The sequence below is a fragment of the Podarcis muralis genome, chromosome 3 (assembly GCF_964188315.1).
Source record: "Podarcis muralis chromosome 3, rPodMur119.hap1.1, whole genome shotgun sequence".
Taxonomy (NCBI): Eukaryota; Metazoa; Chordata; class Lepidosauria; order Squamata; family Lacertidae; genus Podarcis; species Podarcis muralis.
The window spans coordinates 102562923-102581509 of NC_135657.1; the positions used below are offsets into that span (position 1 = coordinate 102562923).

Below are 18587 nucleotides of genomic sequence, written 5' to 3' on the forward strand. Positions count from 1 at the left end.
GGCGGGGCTTAACTCTGAGGTAAACGCGAGCAGGCTCGCGGCGCCAACGGCCGAAGCGCGCGCCTGCCCACATCCCGGCCGCGACCAATCGCATAAGCCGCCCCCCGCTCCTCCCCCCCCCCCCCGCGGCCACGAGACCCAGCCTCTCTCTTTCTCCCGAGTACTGTACTGTAGTGAGGCGTCGGTGGGCGGGGCTACATAGCCGCCGGAGGCCTCGTGAGTGGCCGGCTCGCCTGCCAATAGCGCGCCGTAGTCCCGCCTTGCGAGCTTGATAAAGGAAGCCCTTCACTTCCTGATCCGCTTCCTGATTGGTTTATCCGGACGCGTAGGGACGCTTTTAAGGGACCCCCTCAGCGCCTCCAGCGTTCCGTTCCGAGGCGAGCGAAGCGGGCCGGCGCCATTAGCGACACCGCCATGACGTTCAAGCGGGCCCGCGACCGGCTCTACAGCACCCGCTGCTGCGGCTGCTGCCATGTCCGCACCGGCACTATCATCCTGGGCACTTGGTACATGGTAAGGAAGGTCTCGCTGTTAAGGGGAAAGGGCCGCTTTTGTCCGTTCGGAGGGGTTGTGAGGCGATGTTCCGGGTGATGGGGAGCCTTTATTGCGCGTGCGCGCAATCCCGCTGTACAACGTCCCTTTTTTCCTCGGGCGCTGACGTGCCCCGTGGAGCGGCCGCGCATGCGCGTTGCCCACCCGGAGTGTTTTTCAGAACTTTGCCAGCAAATACGTAAGACCTGGGAGAGCGGCCATCCCGGAAGGAGACTGGATTGGCCGCCTGCGGTTGGTCTTCCTTAGGCATGGCTGCCTGCGAAGGCTTAACTTCCTCGCTGCAGCATTGCAAAGGCTTTAGAAAGCAACCCTGCAGCTGCGCACTTGTTGTTGTGTGTTCCCAGTTTATCCGCCAAGTAGCTCAGGGTGACGTATTGTACGTAGCTCTCCTCCTTTTTATCCTGGTGTTAGCCCTAAGAGACCGTGGCTGGCCAAAGGCCACCCCAGTGAGCTTCATTGCTGAGTGAGGATTTGAACTCTGGTCTCCCAGATCCTAAGGGACGCGGGTGGTGCTGTGGGTTAAACCACAGAGCCTAGGACTTGCCGATCAGAAGGTTGGCTGTTCAAATCCCCGCGACGGGGTGAGCTCCCGTTGCTCAGCCCCTGATCCTGCCAACCTGACAGTTCGAAAACACGTTAAAGTGCAAGTAGATAAATAGGTACTGCTCCGGCGGGAAGGTAAACAGTGTTTCCGTGCGCTGCTCTGGTTCGCCAGGAGTGGCTTAGTCATGCTGGCCACATGACCCGGAAGCTGTAGGCCGGCTCCCTCGGCCAATAAAGCGAGATGAGCACCGCAACCCCAGAGTTGGTCACGACTTGACCTAATGGTTAAGGGTCCCTTTACCTTTACCTCCCAGATCCTAATCCAAGGTGAGAGCCAGTGTGGTGTGCAATGGTTAAGAGTGTTGAACCATGACATGGGAGACCAGGATTTGAATCCCTGCTCAGCCAGGAAGCTCACTGGCTAACCTTTGGCCAGTTACCATCTCTTTCAACCGATCACCGGGTTTAGTGAGGATGAAATGGGGAGAAGGAGAACCGCGTACACCACCTTGAGCTCCTCGGAAGAGAAAGGTGGTATATAAATGTATTAAATAAATAATCCGACACCCTCTCACCTGTGAAATCTTTACACTCCTGGAGGTAGTGTCGGAAAGAGACCTCCCAAGGTTTGTGTGTGAGAATTGGTTTGTGTTTCTCCTTAGGATTCTTCCCTGCTACATGCCCCTTTTGCCAATTGCACAAAGTAGAGTGGGTTGTGAGTGCTAAACATTCGTTCTTACTCCCTTCCCTTTCCATACTGACTACTCAGTCTGTTTCTGGTCCTATAGTTTCTGCAGTGATGGACAGGAGAGGAGAAACACTAAAAAAAATAAGTTTCTATACTGCTTAATTACTATTTCCTCTTGAGAACTATTTTTCATAAAATTCAGTCATCTTCTAGTTCTAAAATTACCACTCTTCCATAGAGAATTCTGGGAGTTGCAGTTTTTGATGACAGTGGCGAGAATTCTTAAGGTTCATAGTACACCTTCCCCTAAAATATAGATCCCATGGGCAGAATGAATTAACTACTAGTTTATTTTGTCTGTTGTTGTAGTTTCCAGACTCCAAACAACAGCTGGGTTTATGCTTTATTTTCAGATGCTAGTGGATATATTATAAGAGGATGTTACTGAAAGAGTTAATAAAACCAGACAATTGGAACTTTCATGCTATGGAGAAAATGCTGACTGAGATAGCATTGTGGCTTTGAAACAGCAAATTGCAAGGATGTAGTTGTGAGCGCAATTTAAATTGAAATAGAAATTAATTCACTGCTTCTTGTGAAACTTGCTACAAAGTTCATAATATATGTAACATTAGTTTCCACTTCTATAAGGAAGTGGGGAAGTCACTTAGCAGCAAGTGTTTTTTGTAGGTCAAACTCTTGCGCTACATGTTAGCATGGAGGCGGTTGGTGTGTGACTTCCGTGAGTTTTCAACACCACTTTGTATCACTTGCTTGTCTTCACAAGATTTTCTATTTTTGATGTTTTCAGCTGCTGGTACTCAGGGAAGTGTTGGCATGCAGTCAGTTGTCCTTTCCATGGTGAGGGTGACCAGTCACCCTTACGATGCTGTTTGTGTTGTCTCTTCCTTTCAGCAGGAAGAGATTGCATCTTTGTACTAGGTGGGAGGGAATATTGGGTCAATAGGACACTTCCCACACAGCAATAGTTACAGAAGGCGTTTCCGGCATAGCATCTCATTAGCTAGGGTTCATAAATGTGCTTAACACTGGAGAGTCACTTTTTAAATCTTTCTATTCCTTGCCCCTCCCTTGAGCCTGGCATGGGTAGGATTTTTTAAAGAAGCAGAAAATAGTCATATTGCTGCTTTCTGAGGCTTTACAGCAGGGGCAAACCCCTACCCCCTCCCCTTATGCTGTAGTGTAGGTGCTTTCAGAACCTGCTACTTGATTATACAGTGTGTTTCTTTTGACAAGACCCATCTTGAAGAGAGTACACCCTTGTCAAGCTCTCAGACAACAAAAAAGTGGAAAAAAATGTTAATTTGGGGACACCAGTGCAGATCAGGCTAATTCCTGGCCAATGCACCAACACTAATTAGATCTTTCAGTCAGAGTTTGAATTTGCAACCCCCTTAAGTGAGGAATAAAGCCATAGGCTCAGGATTGTAACTGAAATGAAAAATTTGGATTATGGATATACAGTGCTATGAAATTTTCAAACAATGAAACTTCTTAAAGGAACGTAATATAATAGAAAATAATAAAAGCTAGCTAGGGATGATGGGAACTGTAGTCCAACAACAGCTGAGGACCCAAGTTTTATAAACACTGGAGTAAGTAATATTGTTAAAATAGTCTCCTCCCAACTTCCCCCAGCCCATCTAGTTGTGAAAGTTGTTAGCTCCCTAACATCTTTGCATTTTAGAATAAAGTTTATAGTTACCAATCCAAGGCAGTAGGCCAAGATAATGGGACCTTTACTTGGGTATAAAAGCACATGAAGCAGAGATGGATAGATAATAGATAACAGAAATAATGGGGGGGGGGGAGATGATTCTGAAATCTGGTGCAGCATTTTCAAGCAGCTTGCACAGAAATGACAGTTGCACATTTCATCCATTTTGACCAACCATGGCTGCTGCATTGTAGGTTTGAAGTTTGCTGTAGTTGTTCTGGCATAGTAGGGTTCAGATTAACAAGGATTAGCTGACGTTTGGCCTTCAGGTGTTACTGGGGTACAATATTTATCTTTGGTCATGCTGGCTAGAGCTAATGGTAGTTGGAGTTCTATGACATCTGGAGCACCACAGCTCAGCCACCTCTGCCATAGGCTGTAAAAGTTAAGCCTATGCACACAAAACTATGCACTGTTGAAATCAATAGAAATTTGGGACATGAATGTTGGCATTGTCTTGAGACAGGTGGATGGCAACATAGCACTAACAAAGCTTGTGTGATAGAGTTACAGTTCTGTTGTGTGTTCTTCTGTGGAAGGAGATGTCAGCTCCTTCAGATTCTATGAACTAAAGCAAACATACGAAAATTTATGAGATAGTTTTTTTCAGCTTGTTGATCATCTTAAATTAAAACAATGGGAACTATTGGTATTTATATTGTAACCGTATGTGGCCTTATGGACTGTGTAGGATATTTAATGTGTTCTCTGATTGTCAATAGGACAATAGCTGATTGTCAGTAGGACATTGTGAACCTACAAACTTCAAAATTAGAAATGGTGTTAAATGCCTAAGAAATGGCTTTTAAGTAAAGTGTGTATCCAAAATGTCTTCTTTCAAAAATAGCTTTTGTGTGACTTAGGTGGTTTTGGAGAAAATTCTGGGAAAAGTACTTGGGAAGTTAACACTTTAGATACTATAGTAAGGAAATTAAAAATACATTGACTTGAAGCTTCTGTCTTAAATGCATCCTGATATTGGAGGGGGAAGGAGAGATAATAGTACAGAGAAGGTGGGTGATAGAGCAGGAAGATGATGAGACTCCTTGGAGTGCTGCAGAGATCCCCCCCCCCCCAGAAAGTAGCTGTGTCCTCAAAGCTCGCACAAGCTCCTTAGCTCTTTCCTACGTGACCAATTACTATGTTGCTTACAGATATCCTTTGAATTGCAAGGATTTTTCTCAATACTGTATGTGACAAAAGGTCATACTCCCTGTCCAGATCGGGGTGCCTGTAGGCAAATAGGCACAGCCATCCTGAAATATGCAGTTTCATGGAATGTTATTTTCCTTTAATCTGATGTTTGGCTTAAACAAAATCCTGTTTATAGCCACCAGCAACTAGCTTTGTTCTCTTTGGCAATCTTGGCAGAGCTCGCATTCCACCTCTTTTTATTCACATAATTTACATTGGTTGCATTACAGTACGAGTAAAATTTAAAATGTAACCAAGTGTGTGTGGATACATTATATTATTGAGATCTTCAAACACTTTTCAACAAAACTGTATTTGCACGACCTTTCCTACAGCTGTTTTTGTTTACTTTAAAACTACAGAGTGTAGTTTTAAGTTGGAATCATGATGAATCAGTCAGATCAATACTCAGTTGAGGGAGGTATGTAATTATAGAGATTTTTATCCAGATATCTTTTCCACGTGTTATATAGTCACATACTTCTATAATGCATAACATTGTTAATGAGGCATATACATTGTACTGATTTTAGAATTTTAATAGTCTTGCAATTAACTAGGGATCCAATCCTATGCACATTTACTTAGAAGTTGAACATTATATGATTTCTGTGTAGGATTGGGCCACACCTTGAGTTTTCATAACTAGCATAAGACTTTAATTGTAGTTGTGCTAACTAAATGCTTTTTAAAACTGAGGGTTGTATGTAACACTGCAGTTTTGCTCGTGCAACAAGGTTCCATGTGCACAGTGGAACTGCCCTTTCCTCTCTGTCACTTGCAGTCAGGACCATTATGGGCAGATTTTGGAACAGCTGGAAGGGAAGGGGGAAGTCCTACTGTTCAAGTGGAAATCCACTTGAGTAGCACTGGATGCAACCCTTGACCAGTGTTGGATCATATTTCACCAGTAAGTTGACCAGCTCCTATAAACTCTTTTTTTGTACGGTGAACCTGTTTTAACCTAGAAAAACACTTATTAAATTCAAGGCAAAGTGCATTTCAGTCTCTGTTCTTTGGTAAGATTATAATAGGGAAAAGTTCACTGACTGCTTGGAACACAAATTATTACATAATGCCTGTCTATTCATGAGGCACTTTTGTTTTCTGTTTGTGTTGCGGATTATAACAAACCTCTTAAGATAAGCCAAACAAAATCCTCTTTTGCAAACTTAAAGGAAACTGTTGTGGTTTCAATTCTCAATTCTGTTCAATTGTTGCCATTTGATTTCCACCCCTCCTTGATAGTATGCTTTCTCAGATTTGGTATGTGAGCAATATTAAGCTAGAATACTTTAAAACAATCACATTGGGGGTTTGTATGTGCAGTTTAAGTTTTTAATTCATGCTCCCTGAAAAGGGCCTTTTCGGCTGTGGCTCCGATCTGGTGGAACACTCTGTCACAAGAGACCAGGGCCCTGCGGGACTTGACATCTTTCCGCAGGGCCTGCAAGACAGAGCTGTTCCACCAGGCCTTTGGCAAGGGCACAGCCTGACTCCCTCCTTCGGCAATCTTCGCGGAGCTCTGGCCCAATGGCTGCCAGTGGCTTGAATTAATTAATTTTAGAATGAATGATTTTAGAGTGTTGTTTATGTTGTATTTTTGTACCATTTTATTGTTGTTAGCCGCCCTGAGCCCGGCTAAGGCTGGGGAGGGCGGGATATAAATAAAATTTATTATTATTATTATTATTATTATTATTATTATTATTATTATATATAATAAACACATGCCATATTCATATTTTCTTAGGTGGAAAGAGTAGCTTGTCAAACCATCCAAATCCTTTGAAATATTTTAAGTAAATGTAAAGCTTTTTACTACTGCATTGGGCTGATAGGAAGACTTGGAGCCAAATTATTGCTCTTTATATTTTTACAACTGTCCACGTTCATATTCAGCCTTTCCTAGATATATAGCTCATTTTGCAGTGAATGTAAATTCCTGTTACAAAACCCACTTGCATATACCACTTTGGTGAATAGAATCCCGTGAAGTTTGTATTTCTAAAATATTCATTGATGGTGATCATTAAGAGAGATGAACAGGGTATAATAGTATCACAATTGTCAGACACAGAATGCTGTACCTAAGCTGCTTAACTGTTGTAATAAACTGAAAAAGCTTGAGAGAGGCTTCCCAGTGTGGCTTCTATTATTTGGGAGTCGGTCTTGCTGATTTCATTTTAAACTAAATATGTTGCATTGGTGATACTTATTATAAGATGGGGAAAACATTTTTTAATACCAGTTTGGGAGACTGAAGACAGCATTAGAATTTGTTGAAACAGCCATTTAGGTGGGAAAACATGACCTTTTATGTTACAGAACGTTTTTTAGGAGGTGGAAATACTGGTCCTTAAATTGTTTAAAAATCGTTAGCAGTTTTGCAAAGTGAATATTTTAATTGACTCAATGCCTCCTGTATGTAAATATGATCTGAAGTCAACAGAGAGAGAAACTCTACATTGTGGTTGTCGGTGTAGTGCCCATGGGCACCCATTTGCTTTCAGGGGTCTTCTTTTCTGCCTGCAGGACATCCCCACCCTGTCTGAAATTAGTCTTGATACAGGCATTCTAATGTCATCAATATTGCTTGGTTGCAAAATGTGATATGGTGCCCATGAGTTTCTCCAGTTTGCTGATGTGCCCAAAGACCTCAAAAAGTTGGTGATGTTTTCAGTTAATCCTTAGGGAATGTGTCAGGAGGGGGCATGGAAGATGAAGATATTTCTTGCTGAGATTAAAAACATTTGGTGTGTCTAGTGCATCTTCACATCTTAAATTCAATCCATGGCCTTGAATTTAGTGTTCCAAAGTTTGGTGTTTTTGGAGACTGTGTTAGAAATTGAGATATGAAAGCTAGGAGTTAAATGGCACCTTAAACCTAGGTGAGGGGCACAACAACGGAATGTCTGGGTGTGCTTTTTTATAACAAGAATACAAAGCTGGAAATGAATGAGCTGCAGGTAAAAATATTATGTTCGTTTTTCACATAGCCTAGTCCTTCCCTTGCTCACCTCCCTAATATTTTAAGAGAGTCTCTTCTCCAGTCTTCAGAGAGTAGCTGGAAGTGGGGAGGCAGAAAAAAGGTCCTCTTTTCCTTCCACTCTGCAGTTTTAATCTGAAATCTTAGGCTCAGTACTGTGCCCAGAGCTCAGAAACTGCTTGTGCTAATGAAATTCTGTGTCACAAAATGTGCCTAGAACAATGGGAGTTTCAAACACTTTTTGGAGAGTTGCACTGGTTTTCCCCCCGCCCCCATAACCAGAACTATGGCCAGTGCTTCTTTTGGGGGACCAGACTTAAAATATAACATTTAAGTCGGTAACACAGTGTTTCTGTAGGAGTGTATGGACATTTTGTTTCTTTTGTACAACACAGGTGGTATCACCTGCCTTCCTTAGCTCAGGCTTTTATACCTACAGCTTGTTATCTTAATGTTTATAAAAGTTCTCAGGAGTTAGAAAGGTCTCATCACAGCATCAATATATATTAATAGCTCAGTTACGTGTAACAAGAGTCTCTTGTGCTTCATTAAGTGTTATTACTCATACAAGTTGTTCCTTTTAGCAAACTTAGCAACCTTGCCACTTGTCTCTGCAAGGCTGATTTGCATGACAACTTGATCTGTGGGACTGTCACACAGTTTCTCATCAAGTTTCCTTCTGGCAGTGGTTTGCTCTCCAGATTTCTCTGCTTTCACTTTGTTTCACGTCTAGTCCAGTATTTTGTTATTACAGTACCTAACAAGATGCTCACAGAAAACCTGCAAGCAGGACCAGAGTGCAACACATTGTAAGAAAATCAGATATATAAGTTAGACACTAAATGGCACCTTAAACCAGAGCTGCAGTCGCCAAAACGGAATGTCTAGTTGCCATTTTTGGGTAAGACTGCTTGAAAGTCTCATTTTTCAAGTGATTGACTGACTGTGATTGATTCTCAGTTAAACATCTGGCTAGTTCAGATGAAAACATTGAGCTAGGTTAAGAACATTGAGAACCTAAAGAAGAAAAGTCCCTTGATCCCAGGCTGCACAGAAAAAGCAATTTGGTTCCAGAAATTCATTCCAGTTGTACAGATAAAATATAACTGATAGAATTCTACATGATGGTGCATTTAGTGTGTGAAAACAGTCTAGATCCAGTGATCCCCAGGCATGTACCTCATGATGGTAGAGATGTCATGCGCCCTTGCACCCAGGCATCTTCACTTGGTCGCAAGTAATCAATAGCCAGGTGCAAAATGCGCCTGGAGCCTGACTAATTTCAAACACTGACAACATACTCCCCTCTTGTGATTCCCAGCAACTGGCGTGCAGAGGTATACTGCCTCTTGACAGTGGTGGGTAGTATATAGCCATCATGGCAAATAGTCATTGGAAGGTAATCTTATCCTCTGTGAAACTTAAAACTCTCTCTTCATCGATAACTAGAAAGCACAGGCTCTGCTGTGCTTGACAGCAGAACATATTCTGGAACAGCAGCTTCTGAATCTCCTCTGTCCTTTCTACTTTTACATTCCTTTCCTTTAAAAGCCTCGTTAAGTCCCTTAGAGACCTCAAGGACTGGCACAGCCCCATAGAAATGATGCCAAAGAAGGGGATGGGTCACATTTGTTGACGTGGTGAAAGAAGCATAGAATTGTAGAGTTGGAAGGGGTCCGAAGGGTCATCTAGTCCAACTCCCTGCAGTGCAGGAGGAACAAGTGGAAGTAGGAAGACCATATTTTCTTTTCTTTTTTAGTCTGAGGCTTCCATGCCCTAAATAAGAAGAAGAAGAAGAGTTTGGATTTGATATCCCGCCTTTCACTCCCTTTTAAGGAGTCTCATAGCAGCTAACATTCTCCTTTCCCTTCCTCCCCCACAACAAACACTCTGTGAGGTGAGTGGGGCTGAGAGACTTCAAAGAAGTGTGACTGGCCCAAGGTCACCCAGCAGCTGCATGTGGAGGAGCGGAGACACGAACCTGGTTTCCCAGATTGAGACTACCGCTCTTAACCACTACACCACACTGGCTCTCTCCCCCCCCTTTAACTATCTCAAGCTTGCTCACCCTGTTCCAGGTAGCCGCAGTCTTGACATGCAAAGCTGAAAATGTGGAGCTTCTTAAGTGCTTACCGTATTTTTCGCCCTATAGGACGCACTTTCCCCCCTCCAAAAATGAAGGGGAAATGTGTGTGCATCCTATGGGGCGAATGCAGGCTTTCGCTGAAGCCTGGAGAGCGAGAGGGGTCGGTGCGCACTGACCCCTCTCGCTCTCCAGGCTTCAGGAAGCTCTGCACAACCCTTGGGAGACCGGCTCGAAGCCGCGCCGGGCTCCGAAGGGTTGCGCAGAGCTGCCTGCATTCCGAAGCCTGGGGCGCGGTGAAGAGCGCTCCCGGGCTCCACGCAGCTCTCCGCAAGCCTGGGGAGACGGTGCGGCTCCCTAGGCTTGCGAATAGCAGGCTGTTCTGGGGGCTGGGGTCGGGGGAAGCTCGGGCTTCCCCCGCGCCAGCCCCGCGCCTGGGGGGGGGGAATATTTTTTTTTCTTTATCCCCCCCCCCCATAAAAACTAGGTGCCTCCTATGGGGCGGTGCGTCTAATGGGGCAAAAAATACGGTATGTTGTAGAAAACAGGGAAAAAAATAGATACAAGTTAAGGAGTGGAAACCAGAGTAAATACTGAGGTGAGGTGAGGGCCAACAGTGGCCTCTGCCCAATTGAATGCAGCCCTTTGCTTGATTTCTTGTGGGTGTCATGGAGCAGGAAGTGCAACAAAATGATAAAAGCGGGTCCGCTACTCACTACTGGCTGTTCTAGTTCTGAATGGCAAATTAGAGCTGTTTTGATGTCTTCAATATGGTTGAAAGAAACTTATCTAATGTAAGCAGGCGGTCTGCTGTTTTGTAACTTTTGTATCTTCTGTCCCCCAGCTTATCAGACCTGCCAGATTTTAGACAGGGAAAAGAGTCGCTGAAACCTCACCAGATATGACAAGTGTAAACTTCAGACACAAATGTGCTTATTAGGGAGCATTCCTTGTTGAACTTTTTGGGGTTTTGAGTAAATATACTGAGAAAGCTTTGCTATATAAGTGGTTTGTAGTGCAGTATTTTGCTTTCCCCCGTTCTCATGTAGTAGCTTTTGTTTTGTTTTGTTTTGCAGGTAGTGAATCTGTTGATGGGCATTTTGCTGACTGTTGAAGTTACTCACCCTAATACTGTGCCAACAGTGGATATCCAATCTGAAATCATTGGTAGCTACTATCCCTCTGAGAGGGTGGCTGGTAGGTATATATATTTTCTGGAGAGCAATGATCTTTGATATAGTGTGTTGTGTGTTTTTCAGAGTACATAACTCCATATCAAAATGTGTTTTAAAATTCATTTGTGAGGTACATTAATCAGGGATCAAACACTTCACTTAGCTTGCCAAGCCATAATTTGTGGCTTTCAGTAATTTCTCCTCTTTTCTGCATATGCCAGAGAACATGGGGAAACATGTCCATGTTTCTCTTTGGTGAGAAGATGAGTGATTAGAAGATCCCTCACCACTCTGCAAGTCGTATTTACAGGAGGTCTGTTCACACTGACCTCTCAACTTAGAATAGAAAGATGTTTATGGAAGATCTGTATAGAAAACAACACACTCCATCAGTTGGAGGCAGAAAAAACTTAACTATTGCCTTTTTCAGCTAAGAATTAGGCTTGTGACTAAGTGTTGCCTAGCATACTGTTTTTCAACTTTCTTAAGACAAATAAAACATGGCAAATTACCTTCTATCTCAAGTGATATGAAACAGTATCTTACTCTATTTGTGTAGAGTCAAGCTGACTTGGTAAAAAAATTGATAAGCAGGAAATGCTGACTGAAACTCAGTTGGCCTTCAACTGGTGAGTCCGGACCCGCTAGTGGACCATGGCCTGATCCATGGTGGGTCACAACAAGAGCACTGCCGCTACGCAAATATATTGTAAAAGATTAAGAAATGGGTCTCCAAATGCATGTTTGGGTCAAAGGCGGGCCATGGGTCTGAAAAGGTTGAAGACAGCTGCTCTAAAATCCGTAGCAGAAGTCAAGGTGCTCCCTCCCTACCAAGTGACATTGAGATGCTCAGCAGAAGAGTAGTATTGCAAAGCTGTCTAACAACGGTGAAACTATAGAGAACATAAAAAGAAAATGAAGTATTCTTAAGGAATATGCATTGTTAAACTAGCTTCTCCCCTTGCAACCAGCTTTCCTAAGATAGATAAAATAATTCATTGTGGGCTAAAATTCACGAGGGTTATAATTTGTCAAAGATGTAGAGAGTTCTGGTAGTTTAGAGGTGGGCTCCATTATGCCTCTATATTAACTTTTATGCCTACATACTGATAGATTGTCAGTGTGCTGCAATATCCCCTTTATGTGATAGAAATTCTTCATCATATTGTATATTTAAAATAGTGGTTCAAAAAGCAGTTACTAGAGAGGCCTACAATACTTTTGATCACATTTCCAAATTTTTTTCTTCCTTCTGCTACATTCTGATGCACTCTTCTGTTAACCAGTGCACGGTGCTTTTGCCATTTGTGTTAGTTTTCAGTCCATTTTGCAAGGTACTTAATTGGATGTTCAGCAAATATAAATCCTTGATGTACTTTTATTGTTAAAAATGACTCTTGGTGTTTTTCTCCCACCAGAAAATGCATGTGTTCTCTTTGCTATCTCGCTCCTCATGTTCACAATAAGTGCTATGATGGTGTATGGAGCTATTGCTGTAAGTATATATGAATGGTTTTAAGCACTAAACTTTCCTCGATTCGATTCACTTCAGAATTAATGAATTCTTCTTGTTTTGCACTTTTAGCATCGAGTTGGCTGGCTGATTCCATTCTTCTGTTACCAGCTCTTCGACTTTGTTCTCAGCTGTCTGGTGGCTATAAGTTCTTTGACATACTTACCAAGAATAAAGGACTACCTGGATCAGCTGGTAAGTGTCTAAATATAAATGTTGTATTCTGATACGGAGACAAATTAATTATTTCCCTGATGAAGGGGATGGTTTGTCAGAGTTTGTTATGCAGATAAAGGCCGAGTTTGCATGGTGAGAATGAGCTGCAGAGAGCCTTGGGCTCCCCCTCCTTCTCCCCCTTGGCCACAATGAGCAGTTTGGGAGCTTTCATGTCTAATTTATAATTACTCCAGCCTGTAGTATAGAAATTAACACTGTGTGTGTTTGAAACAAGCTGGCTTTAGATCATGGGTTATGAAGCTGGCTTGTTTGCAATGTAGATTTGAAGCTAAACTGGTTAATAAACATTGGAAGCAAAAACTTCCAAACTCATGGCTGCATCAGAGGAGCAGAGGGAAATAAGTGAGTAGCTTGCTGTGGCTCATTCTTACAGTGACCTCCATACATGCCCAGTATGTTTGGATCCTAACTTCTGTATTTCTAAAGAAAAATTTTCTACATCTGTTTGTTTAACAGCAGCTGTTCTCCCTTATATCAGATTGGTTAAAATATATTTACTAGCTATATTTCAGTGGATGAAAATTGCAGCTTGGTTGAATGTCATTATAACTTAAACTCATTTTTAAAAGAACAAGATCTGACATCCTTGTTCTGGTTATGACTGGTGCATTCCTCCCTTCTGAAACTTTTGAGGAAAATCTTTGTGTGTTGGCCTTGGATTCCATGCTAATGAAACACAATGACTTCCTCCTTGCTTCCTAGAATGGATCTGTGTCATATTTAAATACGTCAGGAGACTTGTATGAGCCTGCCTTCTATGGTTCCAAAGCAGAGGTGTATCTGTCACAAGCTAAATGGATACTCTATGAAACTGTTTTCATTTCATCTAATTTTCTTTACAAATAAACTAGAGCTTAGGAAACATAGTTAAAGTACAAAAAATAGCTTTTGAAGTTGTTGATTAACGTTACCCTGGTCTATGTTTAAAACTTTTCTATTTCCTCCACTAGCCAGAGTTTCCGTACAAAGATGACCTCCTTTCCCTCGATTCAAGCTGTCTTCTGTTCACTGTTCTGGTGTTTTTTGCCTTGGTGATCATCTTGAAGGTCAGTTTTTGGATACTATACATTGCATCTTTTAGGGAACACTAGTGTTGTTGCTGAATTTTCTCTATAGCCTTCTTCAAGTGTTTAACTTATGGCTAAGTAAACAGGGTTTATAGCAAGTAGAGATTAGTGTGCTAATTCCCTTGTTAGCTAAAAGACAATTTTCTGAAGTACTTGAGGTTCCCTGTGCATTTGATGAGTGCAAGGGACTCCTCACTTCACAAGGTCAACCCCTACAAACTGAAAGGTGATTGGGATGGAACTAATAAGCTCTGCCCTGCCCTGCCCCCTCCCAATGTTTACTAAATGTGAGAACAAGTTTGCGAGGTCTGCCCCTATTCTTCTTACTTTTCAGCTTATGGAGTATGGCCTTGTGAAGCAGAGAGTCTGTTGTACTAGGTCAGAGTTAAAAAAGAAGACAAAATTACTACCAATCAGACCAGTACAGTAACATTTAGGGTGTTTTAGACTCATATTTTTTTCTGAATTATACATTGCAAGTACATGGCATCCATACAGTATAAAACTGTGTTCTTAGATTGGAGATAATCGATTTTCATGCCTGGTTTTATGTGATAGTCATACTGCAGGCAGGTATAGTTTGCCAAAATGCCCTGGTGGACTAAGTTCAGGAACCTGGAAGACATAATTAAGTATACAGGCTAAAGATTTCCCACCCACTTCTAACAATTAGAAGGCAGCCTCTTTGCAGCACCAGGTTACCTAGTTAATACTGCTTTCCTCTTTGTTCCATCATCCAGGAAAGGGTCCACACTTTCTAGACAGTGGAATGCATCAGACAGGTTATTGGCCTGTCTTTTTAATTTTCTGCCTACAAATTAGCTTGGGGACAGGTGTGGAGGTCTGCTGCATGAAGCTTTTCCGCTCAGAGAGGCATGAGATAATGGATGCACTCAACACCATCCCTTTACTTCTTCAGTTTGGTAATTTTAGCTCCTTTCATAGCAGTTTCAGAATCTAGTCTAAAAGTTTTCTGTTTGGTGCACTGAACCTGTCTTTTTAAGCATAAAGGGTACACAATCACAGTTAGGAACTGTTGAAACAATTAAATTCCATCTCTCCTGCAGTTCTGAAGTTTACATTCCTCTGTGCTTTGTTTTGTTCTCCATATACATTATGCTGATGTTGGCATGCTATCCAGCTAAAATGAAGGTATTTTAATTTGATGCACTAGAAGTGCTGGCTCTGTGACAACAAGGTGTTTGTGCTGTAGTTTTAGCTGTAGCAGCCTTCAGTTCCTTAGAAAATGATAGCACTTACTTTGTGCTAGAATAAACAACTAAATAAGCTTACATAGCATGTCTGCTGAATGGTATGTATGTATGTATGTATGTATGTATGTATGTATGGTCTTCCTAGAAATGTAATTTACAAATCTGCTATTTATTATTTTAAAATATTGTTTGTCCCCTTGCAGGCCTACCTAATTAACTGTGTGTGGAATTGCTATAAATACATTTGCAACAGAAACTTGCCTGAGATCGCAGTGTACCCTGCATTTGAAGCACCTCCACAGGTAAAATGTTGACAAGACCAAAATAAGCTGCTAGTTGTAATTTTGAGTGACAGGGCTGATGACATTATATGTCTTTGAGCCAGGGGGTCAGCAAACTTTTTAATTTTTAATTTATTTATTTTTTGAAAAGTATATATGAATAAATTCCTTTGCCCCACAAATAACCCAGAGATGCATTTTAAATAAAAGCACACATTCTACTCATGTAAAAACACGGATTCCCGGACCATCCATGGGCCGGATTTAGAAGGCAATTGGGCCAGACCCGACCTCCGGGCCTTAGTTTGCCTACCCATACTTTGAAACAACTTCATTTTTTACAAATGCCAAATTAGCATTCTTCTGTCAAGTATAAGTGTTTGGATGCAAAATGCAACAACATGAAAAATCTGATAGCTACAAGCTTTGGTATCAAACTGACAGCAGTGTATTTAGGCAAATGTTATATAATGGCCTAGTTTGCATATTCAGGTTAGCCAAGCCTGGGACTATGCAAACATACAAGCTCCCAGAAAGGAGATTGCAACTGCTGTACCTTTTTGCTACAACACCATGCTGAGTTGAGCTAAGGCTTGACTTAGTGTGTTATTCAAAGACGTGTTTCTGGTTAAGCTTTCTGCAGGCAAACCATGAATTTCAACCAAGTGGTGGTCTTGGTTACAGCTTGTGGTTAGTGTGGAGAGAACTTTACCCATGAGCTTGAAGAGTGTATTTCAGTGAGCAGCAAAGCAGCTGCAGGTTCCTATCCAGGAGCCCACATGGTCAGAGTTTTGCTATGCCATGATTTGGGCAACTCCAGATCAAGGAATTTTTCTGGAATCTTAAGAAGTTTGAAAATTCCCCTCATCATTTATGGCCTGAATACATCTGACAAATGATTAAATTAGTAGCTGTTTCAAATTGTACCTGTACCTACTATTAAAGCAGTACAATTCTTGCAATAGCTGTAATGGGTTTCCCTATGTAAGCATCTGCTGCAATGTATGCTATAACAGAACAACAAATGCTTACATGAAGTGAAATATTTATCTTTGTGAGTGTGTGATTCTAAAGGAAAGTGAACTTTTCAGGAGGGATGCCTCCGAAATCACATTTTTCTCTTAACTATTATTTATGCTGTCACTCTTGAGGTGGAGTAGTCACCCCCAAGCAACATCCTTTCTTTGATTTCTGTGATAAAGTAGTAGCACAAAATGTGAGCTGTTTTCATTTTATGCTAATTTGCAATCTTTCAACATTGGGCGAAGGAGTTCTTTGCAAGTCCACTCATAACACCAGCCAGGTACTGGCATGACCAGGAGACACAAAGTGATAGCTTCATCTAAAATGTTTATGTTAAGGGTAAAGTTATTCTGAATCCGTGGATTTATTGTCAAACTCTTAGCTGCAGGTAACTTGACACACTGTTCAGCAATAAGCCACTTTGTTCTGTGGCCTGTCCTTCGAAGACAGAGGTCCTCTGGCTGGGTCGGGATGGTATGGGGGATGAGGGACCAATTCCCTTCTCTTGCGGGGGCCCAATTAGGGCCATTGCCTTCCATTAAGAGTTTGGGTGTAATCCTTGACGCCTCCCTTTCTATGGAGGCGCAGGTTACAGCAACAGCCAAGGCGACATTTTTCCACCTTCGCTGCATCAAGCAGTTGGTCCCTTACCTTTCCTGCCCCGACCTGGCCACAGTGATCCATGCGACGGTCACCTCCAGGCTTGACTACTGTAATTTGCTCTACGTGGGGCTGCCCTTGAAGCTGTCCCAGAAACTCCAGCTGGTGCAGAATGCTGCAGCGAGGCTCCTCACGGGGTCTCTGCCATGGGAGCTGCACTGGCTCCCGGTGGAGTACAGGGTCAGATTTAAGGTGCTGGTTTTGACCTTTAAAGCCCTTCGCGGCCTAGGACCCTCGTACCTACGGGACCACCTCTCCCGGTATGCCCCACGGAGGACCTTAAGGTCCATAAATAGCAACACCCTAGAGGTCCCGGGCCCTAAGGAAGTTAGATTAGCCTCGGCTAGAGCCAGGGCTTTTTCAACACTGGCTCCGGCCTGATGGAACGCTCTGTCTCATGAGACCAGGGCCCTTTGGCTTCGAGTCAATTTGATTCCCTCCCCCTCTTTCTTTTTTCCTTTCTCCTCCTGTGATGAGGCTGCATTTTAATGTTTTAATGTTGTATTTTAATCTTGTTTTTAAGTTGTATTCATTCAACTTGTTTTTATTATTGCTTGTTAGCCGCCCTGAGCCCAGCCTTGGCTGAGGAGGGCGGGGTATAAATAAAATTTATTATTATTATTATTAAAAACACATAGCAGTGAAACTTTCTCGAGAGTATCTGAAATTGGTTTCTCAACTTCCTCATATATATGTATATTTAAAATCTGTGTTTCCCTTCTATAGTATGTCCTGCCAACCTATGAAATGGCTGTAAAGATGCCAGAGAAGGAACCTCCACCTCCTTACATACCTGCCTGAAGAAAACTGAAAACTTGTGGTTGAACACCCGTACCAGCTTCACTTTTTTATATTGCCAGACTGCTTTAATATTCAGGGCTTTAGGTGCAAAGCTACATGGTTGAGAGGCATTTGATATAACCTTACTAAAATCCATATGAAAATCATCCCTTTGCCAGTAGTTTTTAATTTCATTGATCATTTTACAGTTATGCCTTAGGGTTTAATTCTGCAAGTACCTCTATATTTGTATATAACTTCATTCATATGCATTTACATTTTCATTTAATTTGATAAATAAGGATTAGTATCGGACGTAGGTGTTCACATGATCAGGCATTTTACAAATACGGATTAGTTCTGAAGGACAATCTGATCAGTTGGCAAGATAACAGCTTGTGTTTTTCTTCTTCATTTATATTGTAGTGGGAAGTTCAGATGTGGTATATGATATATATATATATATATACACACATGCATATGTATATATATATATTTACTTGCACTTTCTCTTACCTTTCTTTATTGTTATTCAATGCCTTGAAACAGTATGTTCAGGAAGCCTAAAGCTGGCACTAATTTGAAGTTTTTCCTATATGCTGTGAATGCAGCAAAAGTGCAGCAAGAAATTACATTTGTGTCAGTTGCATGCTTCCAATCTGTGTGCATTTCCATCTTTGTTTATAAATGATGTTTAATAAAATCTTGTTAAAAAAATAATCCATTGGTGTATGATTTCATTCGTTGTGTTCATTAAAATAATTCTTGGGGTTTTTTTTGTCTGCTAAAATAAAACTCATACTTTGAAATCAGTCCTGCAGCTTCAAGCAAAAACAATTAATTACCAGAG

General features: G+C 42.0%; 1 protein-coding gene across 1 annotated transcript; it reads left to right on the plus strand.

The window, feature by feature from the left end:
• The first annotated feature begins 232 nt into the window (after nt 1-232).
• LAPTM4A (lysosomal protein transmembrane 4 alpha) lies at nt 233-18457 on the plus strand. Its single transcript, XM_028722309.2, has 7 exons — nt 233-513; nt 10864-10984; nt 12381-12457; nt 12548-12670; nt 13663-13758; nt 15197-15295; nt 17684-18457. The coding sequence occupies exons 1-7, from the start codon at nt 415-417 to the stop codon at nt 17756-17758; spliced, it is 690 nt and encodes a 229-aa protein (XP_028578142.1). The 5' UTR covers nt 233-414; the 3' UTR covers nt 17759-18457.
• The last annotated feature ends 130 nt before the right edge of the window (nt 18458-18587 follow it).

Coding starts and splice junctions, on each gene's coding strand:
- LAPTM4A (XM_028722309.2), top strand. CDS start 415: ATGACGTTCAAGCGGGCCCGCGACCGGCTCTACAGCACCCGCTGCTGC. Junction 10,985..12,380: donor TCCCTCTGAGAGGGTGGCTG/GTAGGTATATAT, acceptor TTCTCCCACCAG/AAAATGCATGTGTTCTCTTT. Junction 12,458..12,547: donor TGGTGTATGGAGCTATTGCT/GTAAGTATATAT, acceptor TTGCACTTTTAG/CATCGAGTTGGCTGGCTGAT.